Below are 18,070 nucleotides of genomic sequence, written 5' to 3' on the forward strand. Positions count from 1 at the left end.
AAACACAAAAAAGGGTAAACATCGTCCTTTAACAATGTTTAAGATCAATAACTTCTATATGAACAAAACTCACAAAATAATCTGCGCCATGTATGCTGACCTAATTGCTGTGCTTGTTTTGTTGATCATTTTTCTGTATCTTAAAGTTTCTATACATCTATTATAGTTTTCATGATAATTGGCAAAAACGCAAAAATTGTCACAAAAGGGCTCAAACTCAATTTAAAGAGTTGACCTACCATTTTTTTTAGCAATATCAACTTATTACATCTGGCATTGTGGATCTTTTTGCTCTCTAATATTCTCTCTAATATAGATTAAAAAAAATAGGCAAAAACGAAAAAAAAAACCCGGTAAAATCGACTTTCAAGGGCAACAACTCCCATAAAGAGCCAACGGTCAATTTCGACACTTGACAATTGTAGAACTTTTCTCACTGATAATTTTTGCAATTTAAAGTTTCTATATGACTATATCTATCTAATATAGTTTTCAAGATAATCGACAAAAAACACAAAAGTCGTAAAAATCGTAATTAAAGGGCAATAACTCTTAAAAGAAGTCGTCTAACAGTTTGGACCTGAAAAGACAAAAGGTAGATCTCATCATTCTGAACATTTTTGCCGTTTCAGATTTTCTCTACCATTAGTAAATAATGGACAAAACTTGAATTTTACCCCTATTTTCTATTTAAGCCATGTCGGCCATGTTTGTTGGCATCGGACATATTTTTTTAAACTATATTCCCCAATGATGATTGCTGCAGAGTTTGGTTAAATTTGGCCCAGTAGTTTCAGATGAGATGATCTTTGTAAAAGTTTACGGACGACGACGGACGGACACTGGCTCTTTGGGCAACATAACCTTGCCCCAACTGATCTGATCTTCTCCATCATCTTTGGTTAACAGTTATAAACTGTTACTGTCATCAGCTTACCCCCACCCCAACACGTGATCATTGTCATTTATCCATTGTACTTTTCATTCATATAAACGATTAAGGAACAGAACCAATTATAACATATCGTATAAACTGATGCCGTTTCATGCCATACAATTAACTAACATATTATATAAACCACACTTCATATATATATTGAACAGATACAATTTTTTTCCCGGTAAGGTTATTAAAATATCATCGTACATTGTCTTAAATAAAAAGAAACTATATAAAATCAATATAAACAACGAATAATAAGAGTTCAATTAACGCATCTACCTGTATCTTTTTTGTATTGTGTAAGTCAATGAAGTAACATGTCTTCAGACCGTGATGAAAATAGTTTAAATTGCTCATTATTTAATGATTGTGCAAAAGGATTGTTTTGGAAAATTTGACAAAAAGAACTACAACAAGTAATTAATAATTAAGCTTATTGAAGTAGAGACCAAACATTGGTCTATTTTAAATTACACCAGCATATGATTACTAGTATATAACAAACAAGTAAAAAAAAAGTTTAGATTCAGCATTTCAAAGAACCCCATATATTCATTTTTTGTTGAAATTAAACAGTTTAATTTTGGACCCCCGATTAGGACCAACTTGAAAACTGGGCTCAAAATCAAAAATGTTTTTCAATAAGCAATATAAGTTTTAGTATTTAAAGGAGTTTGCTCCATAAAAAATATATATATAGCATTCAGAAGATTAGTTTATACAGAATAACAAACAAGCCTACCACAAAATTCTTCAAAACATTTACCAAAAAAAAAAAATTAATATTAATCTATAGAACTTATCTGTAATTAATTTTAAAATATATAATAATGAGCAGTAAATTTCAAACTATATTTACACTGTCCTACAGAGCTTATCATCAACAACACTTAGGAAACACAAAATTTTCAAATAAATCTGTCACTCCAATTATAATTTTGGTAGTTGATAATTACCAAATGTTTGTTATCTTGATAAAAGGTGGAAATTATTGTATGAATAAAACAGATACACTCATTGATAAACTATCTATCCATATACTTATTAAATACACCATTTCTGTTCAAAGGGAAATAACTCAAAATAAATAAATCATATAATAAGTATCACTTTTGCTACTGAAAGGTCTACAACTCAACAACGAGAACAGCTAAAATCGTAAAAATTGAACGTGACCTTCATTTAGTCACAGGAAACAACATATCTAATTTTGAAAAGATTTCGTCAAAGCGTTTTCATGTTACTGAACGGACACTGTTTGGCAGCCGCCCGCCCGCCCGCCCGCCCGCCCGCCGTACATCTCCAAATCAATAACCGATTTTTCCTTCGAAAATCCGTATAATAAAATGAAATACCAAGAAATAATCAGTGAACAAACAAAATGCATCACTGCTACCATGGCTGAGGCTATTACTGACCTCAATCAGGAAAAACGTGGTGACCAAGTACTAGTATTCTTATCCTCATTTTGTCGAGAAATGAAATTGATGAATATTTGCGAAATAAAATGGAAAGTACATGAAGAAATGTGTCAGGCAAGTCAGCTGCCTTCCGCCCAGGTAATCATTACATGGAGATTAGGGGGTAGTATTTCTGACGCATATAATTTGATTTTTCTGCTTAAATTAAAGGAACATGTACTTACATCATATTTGTTTCAGTTTTAGTTATCTATATTGATGTTTTACACATAATGTGTTTTATCTTTCCTGTAATTCTATAAAAAAAATGTAAACTGACTTAACCAATTTTGTTACATAAATGGCTTATTATAGTAATTGGTGATTTCGCAGATTTTAAGAAATTTGTGCATCCAGCATCGTCATTTCTTCAAAACTCATTTTGACACATTTTCTTGCATGCGAATCGATATGCGTAGTCAATCAAATGTTGCTTAAATTTTCGATTAAATGACGTAAAATAATTATTAACTCACTAATTCGTTTTTGTTGTATAAACCTCCCATGACTGTATTAGTAATAACATAATATAACAATATCTTGCATTACAGCAGGAGTTTCACTCTGAACCCCATTTGTGATGATGTCTATCGAAAACTAATGCATGGTCCTTATTTATGTCACATATTTAAATGAATATTTAAGATCAATTAAATCATTAAAACGGAAATTAATCTAGCACCATCAATTCTGAAGGAAACATTATTTGCATTAGAGGATATTGGATAAAAATAGTTTTTAGATTATTTTCGTGGCATTTTGACAGCATTCTGTACAAATGTGTGTCTATATTAAGAATTTTCATCAGCAAATAAAACAGTTAAATATTCTTTTTTATATTAAAATAAAAGTTCAGCCTGTCCATGTAAAATATATTCAAATCTCACAAAAATCTGCAACATTGCCGAATTAATGCTCCTGTACTTTAAATACGAATGTTGTAATGAAAATGTCAAATGCTTTTATTCATTTTTTTCCCCTCGAAGTATATACTATATAGATCTATACAAGCGTCATATTTTACCCCAAGTGTTAAATATTATAATGTTTCAGAAAGAAATAGATTTTTCTATACAATTAATATCAAAACATCAAAACCTTTCTCTGTGTCCCGTATAATACTGTCGAAATTCAATTACAATCCGTACCTTTTTGTAACACGCTGTATAATCTGAAAGATAAAATATATAGGCCAAGTATTATTAGAAAATTCCATTCAATTTCAGGTCCACCAACAAATGCTCGCATGTGTATGATCTCACAAAATGACTGTTTGTAGACATAAATGAAAATAATCAGTCATGACGACAAACGAAAACCGGTACATCAGAATGATGAACAACATAATCACTAACACTTCCCATTATTGTTCTCCTTATAGTACCAAGGCCTCTACAACCACATACAATTAAGTCAGCTTTCTTGTCATGCGCAACCCCAACAATGGCCTCTCCTGCTTCCCCATAGGCTTTCAATATTTCTGCTGGCATCTGAAAAAATGTACCAGTTCTGAGATGGACGAAATCAATGAATTTCTAAACAAAGAAGAAGGGGCCATAAGGCCCGTTTAGCCTAAAAGTTTAGAGTTAATTTTAAAGTAACCATAACTGATCTATTATAATTTGCCCTTACATACATAAGATAAAAGAAGTTCAGAAAATAAAAACCAATTTCACATTTGACCAGTTACTATATCAACGAACCATGACGAAATTAGTATATTTTGTAAAATGAATTGATTTTCCTTGTTTTGTATCAATTTATTTTAGTATTTTGGTCAAGTCAAAATAGCAACTTTCTATTTGGTGAGAATATGCAAATACATATAAGAAACCTTCTCTAAAATTATTTCGATCTTATTTTGCTGTGAACAATGCGAAAAACTGTTGTCAGCTAGCTTCTTATTTTAGTCCTTATTTGGTAAGTGCAGAGATTTTAGTGTCACCACACGTCTTAATTCCCCACCAAGACTTTAACCTCGGCATTGAGTGCCTTAGGCATCCTCCTGACCCTAGCCCTAGTTGAGTGCTTCCGGTTTGACCTATGGCTGGCTTCGTGTCTGGAATAACATTTATCATATGCCTGAAATTGCCTCTGGTATTACATATGCAACAAAAACAAAACTAGCCTGCACGAAAAATATGTCTATACAATAAATCTTAATCAAAAGACTTTACCAGTTATTTGCCGATGAATTTATACTTTTTTAATACTCCAACACTTCAAAATAGACTTCGTGTACATGTAGCAACACCAATGACATTGTAAGAAATATACGACTTCGTCTCTTGTCCATATTATATTTGTTTATACATTTACTCACCCCCATATCGATACATTTTTGTTTATATTGTACCATAACGTGTTCTGCCTTCTTTTCTTCACCTCTAAACTGTTGTGCTATAGCTTCTGGATTTCCAGGCATCATGGCAACCGCTAACAAGAGAAAGATTAATTATATAAAAGAAATAAAAACCCGTAAGAAAACTTTTCTTAAAACAACCATTTTAATTCTAAGCAACATAAAATTAAGAATGGAAACGGGGAATAGGTCAAAGAGATAACAACTCGACCAAAGAGCAGGAAAACAGCCCAAGGCCACCAATGGGTCTTCAACACAAACATATAAATGAACCAAAATTTTAAAAAAAACATACAAGACTAACAAAGGCCAGAGGTTCCTGACTTGGGACAGGTGCAAAAATGCGACGTGGTTAAACGTATTTTGAGAGATCTCAACCCTCCCCTATACCTCTAGCCTATGTAGAATAAACAAACACAAAGCAATACGCACAGTAAAACTCAGTTTAAAAGAAGTCCGAGTCCGATGTTAGAATAGGTAACAGAAGAAACAAAGCAAAATGACAATGATCAACATAAATTAACAAAGGACTACTAGCATTTACTGACATGTCAGCTCCAGACCTTAATTAAACTGATTGAAAGATTATGTCTTCATCATATGAAAATCAAGCACAATCCCTCCCGTTAGGGGTTTAGTATCATACCATCATAAAATATACGAGAAGAACATAACCCGTATCATGCCAACAACTGGTTTTAGAATAGATGTGTATATTTCCGATGCAAAGACCCTATGAGTGAATCAATATTAAATTCCAAAAAATGCCATCTTTAATAACCTGACAACAGTATCGTAAATATATCCCTTCTGAATAAGTCTGTGTAAAGGTTTGGTTAGCTTTTGAGGTGAATGACGACATTTTTGTGCTTTGTATAAAATATTACCATAAAAGATTGGATGTGAAATACATGAACGTATAAGATGTCTGCATGTTGATTTATATTTACGAATGATGTCCTTGTACCGATGATAAAATTTAGTAAATGTTTTGACTAGTTTGTGATATCGAAAACCCTGGTTTAATAATTTTTCAGTAATACAGAGATTTTTTTCGTTAAAATCAAATACGTTGTTACATACACGAGCGAATCGAACAAGTTGAGATATATAAACACCATAAGATAGTGACAGGGAACGTCACCATATAAAAATGGATAATTAACAATAGGAAATGAAAAATCATCTATTTTATCGTAAATTTTGGTAATAAGCTTCCCGTTAAAGATATAGATATCAAGATCCAGGAAAGGGTAGTGTACATTGTTAGTATTAGCTTTATTTAAAGTCAGTTCAGCAGGATAAATTTCTTTAGTGTACATACTGAAGTCGTCATTATTGAGAGCCAATATATCATCCAAATATCTAAAAGTGTTATTAAATTTTGTATCAGATGTTGTTTTCGATGGGTCTTTGCTGATTTTAGTCATAAATTGTAACTTCTTACAATACAGAAACAGGTCCGCAATAAGTGGTGCACAGTTAGTACCCATTGGAATTCCGATAACTTGACGATATACGGAATCTCCATAGCGAACAATAGTACCCATTGCAATTCCGATAACTTGACGATATACGGAATCTCCATAGCGAACAAACATGTTATCTAGTAAAAATTCAAGTGCGGTTATCGTATCAAAGCAGGTCCAATTGACATAGTTCTTTTGTTTGTTGTTACTAGAAAAATTACCTAAAAGAGTTTGAACATATATATGTAACACTCCCAAACGTGTCCTTCCCCCCAAACGTGTCCGATTCCCCCAAACGTGTCTATTCTCCCCAAACGTGTCCGTAATATTCAATATTCCCCAAACGTGTCCGATTTCATAACCCCCAAACGTGTCCGATAATTGTTATTCGCCAAAACGTGTCCATTATTACACGCCAGAACGTCTTACGTCTTTTACCGCTAATACGTGCATGTCCCAAATCAATAACGTTTACGGCAATTCTATGATGGGGGACAAAGTTGATGAAGAGGGCATTTATTAGCATTAGTTTGTTCAATGCCAGTTGTTAATGATTAGCATAAAAAAAATATTGCAAATTCAATCTGTAACATATGAATTGACTTTTGACTGAAATTGATTATTGTCCAGTTGCAAGTATTTCATGCTCATTTAGAGCGAACATACATATAATTCTTGTACTGTTGAATAAATCGTTTAATATGTAAATTATTTTGTACTAGTAAACTCCGTTGATGCATTTTATATTACTCCAAATATTGCACTTTTTTTCAGCAGAATTGACTTCCTTTCTTTCAACAGTTCTGATATTTTAAAAGCTCTTAAAATCATAAACTGGGAATCAGGTTTTTCAATAAATTTTAGGTTTCGAACATCATTAAAGACACACGAACAAGAGACATAACGTCCAGTGCCAAATATTTAATGCATTATTTGAAAGATATCATGTTAGCAATAAAATACATTTGTCATTTCGGGGCCTTTTATAGCTGAATATGCGGTAATGTTCTTTTATCATACCGGAAATTTAAAATAAAACCTAAATTATATCGGTTATTCGGGATAAACATTAGTTGGGATTTTAATTTAAAAAATTCAAGAGCGAGTAAAAACGATTTTTTATGACTTCAGTAAGAAACGCGCAGACAATGAGACATTCTCCCTTCACGAGGTGTCTGATTTATTATCTTTACGTATTTATGATATTGACACGAATGATAATTCCAGTAAAAAAATATGGAAACATTTGGGGGATTGGACACTTTTGGGTGGTTTTTTTTAAATGAACACGTTTGGGCATTTATACAAATGACAAGCTTTGGCGCTGTTTTACAACTAGATATGTTTTGCAGTTCAGTGACGTCGATGTTAGGTTGGTTCCCTCCGTAAAATATCCAGTATGCCTTCGGAATATACAAATATATCAAGAATTTCAATAACGGCCGGGTACCAGTCTACGTCGATGTAGACACGTTTGGGGGAATCGGACACGTTTGGGGGGAAGGACACGTTTCTGAGTGTTACATATATTTGCATTCTGGCTATTTAAATGCCCATTTGATTAGGTATGTGAATTTTTTCTTAATGAGATTATGAGGCAAAATGGTATATAGGGTAAAAAATCAAAACTTTGAACAAATTCGAAATCACCAATATGAGCATGCAATTTATTAAGTACTTCCAACGAATTTTTGACACTCAAAAAGTAGTTAATTCCACTATTTGAACATTTTATTAGCAGGTTTTTGATTGTACCAAGTGCACTAGTAAGTAGAATTGACAGTTTAGTTATGGAACAATGACTTGAAAACGAAATAAATCTATATTTGTAAGGTGTTTTGTGCAGCTTCGAAAGCCAGTTCATAGTTGGAACTTTCATGTTATTCGGTTCTGCTTGTAAAGAGGAAGCTAAAAGTTTATGTCTGTTAGAGATGAGATGTCATTTTCCGAAGATGGAGTCAGTTGGAAAGTTGGTGAATTCGTGATTTCCTTTTGCAGAACCTCAATGTAAAATTTACGTCAAACAATAATGATATTATTGGCAGCCTTATCAGCCGGGACAAAACAAAATTTCCTTGACGAGTTCTTTTACCTTATGTTTGATACGAGAAATATGGCTATTATGGTTGTTGTTACAAAACAGAATTAAAAAAGAATCTAAGGGTTTTTTTGTCAGTTTTTTTCTCGTTTTATCCATTTCGCACAGTAAGTACGGAGTGAGTCGTGGGTGATGTTACGACACTCATTCCAATTAATAATTGACGGGGGACGATATTTAGGTCCTTTACTAAGGAATGAAAAGTCAATTTCAAAATATTAACCATTTTAAATTTGAGCAAAGGTTTATTTCACAGCATCCATGCACTGGATCTTTCCTCGAAAGCTTCACTGTGAATAAAAAATATAAGATTTTTTTTGTGTCATGAATAAATTCATTATATCCTTTATTTTCCTTTCACGAAACATACAGGACATATTACATTTGTTTCTAATAGATGGCCTATGGAAAGACTTAGTAATCGAACTATCCAAGTACTACGGTATATAAAACACAAGAATGACATACTTATTATACGGGTCACATTTATGAGGGTATGGAGATTTTTAAAAGGCCGTTTTAGACGGAACTTGTGATACAGCGTAATCCGTCCGTCCGTATGTCAAAACCTCGTACGATAACGCAAATTATCTTTAACCAATTCTCATGAAATTTAATTAAAGCATTTGACGTAAGAAAGCTGCCTTTCAATTCCATTTTTCCATTCGTAGATGAATGGACGGCTGTTTAATGTTCAATGGTTAATTAAATCCATATTCAGGACGAGAACATGTTCATGCGATATGAATAAGAACTCTGCTTTGTACTATACCGACAATCTGAGCCTGATTTTAACGTTGTAGTACACAAGCTTAGGTAACAGTCCGAAGGAAGACATATCACCCTACCCGGACACATTATTCTGAATCCGAACTGACCAGTCTTTGCTCTTACTCCTTAATGCCGCTTGCTTTTACCTTTCTCAATGTACAACTCACTTTGCTATGATTTATTTTCCTGAAATGTTATTACATTGCTAGAATTGATCAAAATAAGCCCTCTCTTAGTTTTCATGATTTTCACTTTCGTCAATCAAGAGTAATGAGGATTTATTCATGAAATTTATTTTTTCACATATCGCACACTGAATTAAGTATGGATAATCATTTATTTCCTCAAATCTTAACAATGTTGTCGAGATTAATAAAAGGAAGCTCCCTTTAAAGTTTGAAATTTTTTACTGGTTTGTCATTCCAGAGTAACGCGACTTTATCTGTCAGATTTAGGGAAATTGTTCACATGCTGTACCATAACATGAGTTTACTTGGATCGATTTACTGGAAACTTTACACAATTGTTAGAACTGATGAAAGTCAGATATCTTTTGGTTTTGAATTTTTTTATATGTCATTCCAGAGTTATGTCGCTTGATCTTCAGTTAACGGCATTGTTTTAACATGTCACGCACGAGCTTCAGTATGCTTGGATCAATATTATTTCAAACTTAAAACTGTTGCTTGGATTGGTGAATGCAGACTTGCTTTTAATTTTGAAAAATTTTCTCGTTCCCGAATTATGGCACTTTTTAAGTCATATTTGATCCAATATTCATACACCGAATGATATCCCCATTCAAGTTTTTCTACAGAGCTATTTTACTAACTTTTGATAAGATGCATTCTAAATATAGTATTTTATTCTTGCAAACATTTCAATACGCACGCGCCCTAGGTGCAGCTGCTTATTCAAATTGGGACAATTAGTTTTTTAAACGAAAACCATGGACTATATTTCTGGAGTCATTTCATTCACTGAGGACTTTATATGGGTGTCAAAATCCACCATCAAATAATATGAAAACTGCCTTTTGTCACTCTCAAGTAAAAAAATGCATCCAAGTTGTAACAACTCAGACGTATAAATAAAGGGACTTTTTATCACCTTAAATAATAAACCCGACTTTCGTTAATATATTGAACAGATATATCATGTTAAGGAGGGGTATTTGCGAAAAATACCAGTCGAGAGAATGTTAAATTTCGCGAGCCGTAAGGCGAGGGAAATTCATTCTCAAGACTGGTATTTTTCGCAAATACCCCTCAAGAACATGCTATATCTGTTTAATTACACCTAATGTTAACGTACAAAACGCATTGATGATCGTGACATTACAAGCGTCCAGTCGGATAGAGTATTTTTTGGCAAATACCACGGCAGACAGGGTAAAAAAGGCATATCCTTTTTGCATATACCCCGGCGCTGTTTAATAAACTGCTTCGCTGAGCGCAGCTGGATACGCCCGCAGAGGTCTAACCCTGAACAGTTGGGGCAAAAATGGACACAATATTCAAGCTTGATACAGGTCTGAATTTGGATTGTAATTAAATATTTGACATACATCTATTATAGGTTTCTGAATAAATGTAGTCAAAGAACTTGAAGTTGGTTATATGAATTGAATTTATATTCAATTAAAGGTTTCTAGCTGTTGTGCAATACACTGTACTGTTGCGCAATACTTAGTAAATCTGTTGTCAGACTATAAACAAATAAAATTTATAAAATTTTAAAGGGAGCTTTCATCAATAGATATAAACAGTTTACCAAAGTTTCATACGAATTGCTGAAAGCATTTTTAAGTTTTTGTCTGAAAACTGGAAAATCCCCCCTTTTTTAATGAATAAACCCCATAATTCGGAAATGTAAAATCTAAAATTTATAAAATTCTAAAGGAAGCTTACATCAATAGATATCAACAATTCATCAAAGTTTCATGAGAACTGCTGAAAGCATTTTTGAGTTATTGTCCGAAAACTGGAAAATCCCCCTTTTTTTTATGAATAAAACCCCATAACTCGGAAACGTAAAATCTAAAATTTATAAAAATCCAAAGGGAGCTCATGTCAATAGATATAAACAATTAACCAAAATTTCTTGCAAGTTGGTGAAAGCATTCTTGAGTTATTGTCCGAAAACTGGAAAATCCCACTTTTTTTAATGAATAAAACCCCATAACTCGGAAACGTAAAATCTAAAATTTATAAAAAACGAAAGGGAGCTCACGTCAATAGATATAAACAATTCACCAAAGTTTTAAGCAAATTGGTTAAAGCGTTTTTGAGTTAATGTCCGACATGTTGACGACGGACGGACAGACGGACGGACAGACGGACGTACAACAGTATACCATAATACGTCCCGTAAACGGGCGTATAAAAATGAACGATATTCATTTGATAAAAGTAAATTGGTGAAAAATACACTGGCTATCAACCAATCAAAACCCAGGATTCTTACATAAGGTGTAATTAAATCCACAACAAATTCATAAGATTTGATCACCAGTCATTATGACTCATAAAAAATAATGGAATCGTTTCACTAAAGCTATCACCTGCCCATTTGACGTAGTAATCACAGTTAAATCGATCTTTGAAATGAACATTCGATTATGTTCATTTACATTTTTTTTAGTGTTTCAAAACCGTAATTTTCAAAAAATTCCATACGAACAGAAAAATACTTGAAACTCGGTAACACAATATTCTATTTTGAACAGATATATCATGTTATGGAGGGGTATTTGCGACAAAGACAAGTCAAGGGACGGTGAAATTTCCCAAGCCGCTAGGCGAGGGAAATTTGGTCCCAAGACTGGTATTTTTCGCAAAAACCCCTCCATAACATGATATATATATATATCTGTTTAATTACACCGAATAGATTGTGATTGAAACTGTCTGTACGTGTGAAGGGAAATCGAAGTACCACGGGAATTATACATGTACTTATATGCGTTAGTGCTGTCTTTTTGTAACGTCATGGTATCTATATGTTGAAATGTAAGCGTACTTTCATTCCGCCGTGTATTTATTCCGGGTAACTGTTTTTCACTAGAGAATATTGGATGTAAATAGTGTGAAGCGTCGATCTTAATATCGTTAGAATATAGCAAAGTACTCTCGACCAATGAAATTGTAGGATTGGATGCCTCTTAATTGTGAAGAATGAATGTAAATCATGTTCTTAGTAAGGGATTATCCTATTATTTGGGCCTATTTACAGTTCAAAACAAAGAGTTTCTATAAATGAGTTACAACTGCCCCGAAGCACATTTATCAGATTGAAAGGATTTATCACACAGTGATTGAAACTGACTAAAAGTTGAATTGTGAAACAAACAAAAAACTCAAAATAAGTTGAAGTTTACTGGTGCAGTAAAATTGGTACCGTGAATCTTATTATGAAAATATTAATAAATTCAAATAACTATAAAATTAAACAATACCAAAGCAATGCAAAAAAAAAAGAAAAAAATCTTTCAGATAAAAAAATAACCTAAATCTTTAGCTTTCCAAAACTTTGATTACTTGATCAGCGGTTGGGGAGAATAGTTATTTCCAATACATGTATTCCGATAAAAAAAAACAGGAATTTAATTTTGAACATGTATATTAAAAACTTTTAAGGGCATTATTTTTGAACATTTCCCTTACATAATGAAACAGTATTTGATGTAAAAAGCCGGACCAAATTATTGGCTGTGAAATAAAATTTGGTTGTAACTCAAATGTATTAATTGATTTAAACTGTAAATAAAAAAAGGATAATTCCTCACTAAAATATTACATGATTTACATTCATACTCACAATCAGGAAGCATACAATTCCTACCTTTTCTTTCTACTGTTGTGTCACCTAATATCTATAACGCATTTAAAAAAAAAAAAAAATTCCCAAATGATAAGAAAGTCCTCACATCACTAAAACTAATCCATAAATGACATGCCGAAAAAGGAAGTCATGCATCAATTATAAACATTGCACTGACAATGAAACTAATTCTTGAATAGATCATTTGAGCCTTGAGCACTTTACAATATTCTAAGTTTGTAAGAGAATGATAATCCCTTACTTCATGATAAGTACTCGCTAACGCTCGTACTTATTCATGAAGAAAGGGATTATCATTCTCTTACATATACTTGTTTTGTTTGTATTAGACCGGTTTATTGTTTACATAAATAAATGGGTTAAAATTAAAATGATTTTCAAGGAACCAGTTTAATTAATCTTAGTCAATCTAGTAATTATAAATATTATTGATGATGATGGGGAGGATGTTTTTATAACTCAAAATAATTTATCAATGATCAGGACATTGAACTTGATATAAACCAAATTTAAAGAGCAGATTTGTTCTTGCATAAAGTTTCAATTATAGAAGTCGACCGAAAAGCAAATACACAGAAAAACTTCGACAATCCAATAAATATAAATATTACAATCAGTGACAATTTAAAAGCATATAATTTTAAAGATTTGCATATATAGAAAAATTATTTAAATCTTATTCGTTGATAAGCATTTTTGTGTTATCGTGTGTTGAAAATGAGTACTAATCACTTCATCAATGTATGGATCTAAAGCACTAGTGTAATTAATCCCGGTATAAAATAACCAGTGCAATCATTCCGGTACAAAATCAAAACTCTCCACTTTTTACATAAACCATTTGTGCAAGTTTCAAATACACATTTTAATATGTTTCCCCTTCAAAAAACCCTTTTTAGAACCTTATAATGACTGGTGGATGTTTTACACTGGACCCGGATAGAAAAACCTGGTGAATTTTTGTTGGTGGATAAAAATCACTGGGGATTTTCTTCCTCCGGATAAAGTACACTGGCGGAATCAAACCACTGTTACATAAACGTCATTGTTATTCCATCATTAAAATCGTTCATTTGTATAGACATTTCCCCCCCCCTCTTTATATGTATATTTCTGACAGTTTTCGGTTTAACCAAATCAATAGTGCTTAACCATGTTGTCGTGATAAAGTGAGAAAGGTTCCGAATAATTTTGGCGGGAACAGGCTCGCGAGGGTAAAAAAGGAATATCCAAAATGGCAAATACCACGACAGAGAGGGAAATTTGAGGCAAATTCACCGGCAGTGGTGAAAAAACAGGCAAATTCGTTTGAAATGAGGAAAAAAATGTTAGAATATGCGAAAAATACACTGACTAACAACCAATCAAAATCCGGCATTCTTATATAAGGTGTCATTATATTTGATATTTTCTATTTAATCTAAACCTGCTATACATAGAAAGCACAAATGGGGAGTACAACATGATTTTATACTGAGAAAACTAGTTTTGCTGTGACGTTGTGATAGTTTTACTTTATGTTGTCTATGCAATTTACTTCAATTTATTATCTCATTCATTTTGCAAAATTATTTGCATTTGAAAACAACTGAATTCATGAAATGACTCTTTTTTCAATTTCCTTTTCTAGCTATATGCATATATTTGTTACAGATATGAGTAACAGCCCTACATAATCGATACCTTGCCAAAACATGTATTAAAAAAGTTTAAGAAGGACAGACTTTATGGTCAAAAGGAAAAAAGGCATTATTAAGATAAGCAGTAGTGATGTCTGACGAGTTTAAATACTTATTGACGAATCACAAACACTGACGATTTCACCGACATTTTATAATGCGACTTGTTAGGAGTGTGTTTTTGATCTTTGTTTGCTTTCTTGAGCAGCAGTAGTAAATCAATCCCTGAAAATGCGCTCCGCTTGAGGCAGCTGGATACGACCGCAGAGGTCGAACTCTGAACAGTTGGGGCAAGTATGGACACAATATTGTGATTAAATATTTGACACATTATAGATTTCTAACACAGAATAAATGTGGTCAGATAACTTAAAATTTGAAATGGGACATTTTATCTACTTAATGGTCCAATATCCAAAATCTAATTCCATGGTTAGATTCAGCATACAAAAAAACCCATGAATTCAAAGTTTAATTTTGGACCCTTTGAACCTTAATATGGACTAATTTGAAAACAGGGCCCAAAATAAAAAATCTAAATGCACAGTTAGATTCAGCATATTATAGAACCACAAGAATTCAGTTTTTGATGAAATCAAACAAAGTCTAATTTTGGACCCTTTGGACCTCAATGTAGACCTATTTAAAAGTGTCCAAATATCCAATATAGTAATATGTCATGGTAAAAACCTCAAACAATTCAAGACTTTAAATCAATCCTCATAGAAATTGGTTAAAAGATTTGTATTTATTTTCAATTGAAGATTTCTTGCTGTTGTGCAATACTTTGCTGTTGCGAAATACTTAGTAAATTTGTTTACAAACTAAATATAACAATTTACACACCCTGTTTGGTGTGTATCTCCTGCCATATAAGTATTTGTTGTTTCTTTATATAGATCAGAAATAATTTATGTTAGAACCAGCTTAGCCAGTATTAGAAAAGTCTTGTTTTGGCCCCCATTTGGCCTCTAGTTTCTTAACGATTAAAGCCACAACCCACAAAATCGACCCCAACCTTCTGTGTGTGGTATCAATTTCATAGAGATCCATATGTACTTATACACAAGTTATTGTCCGAAAACTAGAAAAATGCCTTTTTTGGCCCCTTTTTGACCCCTGATTCCTAAACATTTGGGACCATAACTCCCAAAATCAATCCCAACCTTCCTTTTGTGCTATTGAACCTTGTGGTTAAATTTCATAGAGATCCATTCACTTATACTAAAGTTATTGTCCGGAAACCAAATGTCTTCGGACGACGACGACGACGACGACGACGAGACGACATGATAGCAATATACGAACGCAAATTTTTTGCGGTCGTATAAAAACGGAAAATATTTGATTTAATGTCCTACTTACAACCATACGCCATACTGTGTCTGTGGTCAATTGCGTGTACAAGTAAAACATGGTCCCCTTCCTTGTAAATGTTGTCTTTGAACCCTGCAAATTGAAATATGTTTTATTTTTGATAATATATTAAATTTGTAATTCCGAATTCGAAGTAGGAAAATTTTCCAAATTCGTACGCCCTGTAATTAATGGTTCTCCTGTTAACACGACATTACAATGCACGAAAGTTTCGGACTACTGAAGTTTAAAGAAGTCCCATCATAAAGCATTGGAAATTTTCTGCATGTTATGCCAAATGTAAGATTTTGCTAGGAACTTATGAAGGACCTTTGAAAAGAAGATTCCAGACGATACACATTTATTTATTTCATTTAATAAGCCATGGTGTCATTAAATGTACTTGGATTACTTATCCTAAAGTAAGGTCTATTAATTCCTGATTTAGCACATTGAACGTCAGTGTGTATAAGTCGAATAAAAATAAATCTCGTCTCGTACCGGTGATTTCAGTGATGCACGAGTATAATAAGAGTGAATTCATGATCTTGTCTCGAGCATAAGGAAAGTGACAACTATATATATATACATGTGAACAGAAGTGTTTAAATTAGTTGTAGATCCTTGCGTTCATTCATAAAATATCATTTATAGTAACGCTTTTTTTATAGTTTGGACTGAGCTCACTTACATTTCACAGCTGTCTCTGCGTGCTTACTTCCATCAATAGCTACCAAACATACTCGTTGTTTACTTTCAGCTGTCTCCGCCATTACAGTTAAAGTCGTTTGTATTCGTATTTACATGAATATTAAATTACTATTTTCCTCTTAACACGCCTCGTTGTGTATTACATTTTTAGTGTATTTTTATTGTATGATGATCTACAATCAAGGCTTTGGACTTGGTAATAGCTACACATTTCAGGAAACTGGATTAATAGGGAAAATAAATTTTGTATTTTTAATTGAGAAATTGCTTATTTGCTTCTCAAATGTTAAACACAATATTGACAGGTCGAGTGATAAATAAATGCGGACAGTAACTGGACTTTACTTTATTGACCGGGTAATCTGTTTATATAAACGAACGCCTGACCAATTATCAACTGACCCGTCCCTTCAGTTCAATATACGGCAGGGTTGATTTTATGGTGTTTATATCTGCATTTTTTGTCCTGACTCACAAGTATATTTACAATATTGATTAGCATAGAATTTAACAATATCACAATACAACTTGACTGTAAAGCCCTTGGTTTATAGTATATAATATAGATTCTTGAAAAAATAAATAGATCAAACTCATATTGACTTTAATAAAACAAAAAACAATATATATGTATATGACTCATATATACGTCAAATTTAACTGCAAATTTAACACGGGACATACAGATGATAATTAATCCATTTTTATTATCTAAATTTTAAATTTGTGGTAATAAGTAGTAAGATTTTTTTAGCCTATTGACAAAAATATTGCTTTCACCAAAACGTGATTGGAAATAAAGAAAATCATATCTACTTACGTTTCTATTCATATGAATGCATCGTCACGATTTTGACCTCAGAGTTTCATAGGTTGTCTGATTTAAAAAAAAATCATATCAAGTTACAGTAAAAGGGTCCTAACACAGATTTTGCATATAATTTCAGCATATAAAAACTAGAAGAAAAATCGAAAACAATAATGCATCTCTTTTTATATGTGTTTTTATTTGAGAAATGTAATAGAATGATTTCTTTGAAATAGATATACATTCGTATCCTAAAATGCGTGTAAAATCGGTGAAACGTTTCTCAAAATTATCTGAAAATTATCAACTCTTCCTAAAGAGAGGCGAAAGATACCAAAGTGACATTCAAACTCATAAGTCGAAAACAAACCGACAGCGCCATGGCAAAAAAGGAAAAAGACCAAAGACCACAGTATACAAAACACAAAATAGAAAACTTATAACTGAGCAACACGAACCCCACCAAAAAACAGGCGTCATCTCAGGTGCTCCGGAAGGGTAAGCATATTCTGCTCCACATGTGTCACCCGTCGTGTTGCTCATGTACAAACCCGATGACAAGTCTTATTC

The 18,070-nt window shown here is 32.7% G+C and overlaps 1 protein-coding gene across 1 annotated transcript; it reads right to left on the minus strand.

Annotated features, from left to right (window-relative positions):
* Positions 1–1,074: 1,074 nt before the first annotated feature.
* Positions 1,075–16,840, minus strand: LOC127738015 (universal stress protein in QAH/OAS sulfhydrylase 3'region-like). The gene is made up of 4 exons (XM_052249025.1): positions 16,673–16,840; positions 15,991–16,074; positions 4,727–4,839; positions 1,075–3,893 (listed from the first exon to the last, which is right to left on the minus strand). Exons 1-4 carry the CDS (start codon positions 16,752–16,754, stop codon positions 3,699–3,701), a joined length of 474 nt encoding a protein of 157 aa, XP_052104985.1. The 5' UTR covers positions 16,755–16,840; the 3' UTR covers positions 1,075–3,698.
* Between the last annotated feature and the right edge of the window lie 1,230 nt (positions 16,841–18,070).

This window comes from Mytilus californianus, unplaced genomic scaffold (genome assembly GCF_021869535.1).
Source record: "Mytilus californianus isolate M0D057914Y unplaced genomic scaffold, xbMytCali1.0.p SCAF_4, whole genome shotgun sequence".
Classification (NCBI taxonomy): Eukaryota; Metazoa; Mollusca; class Bivalvia; order Mytilida; family Mytilidae; genus Mytilus; species Mytilus californianus.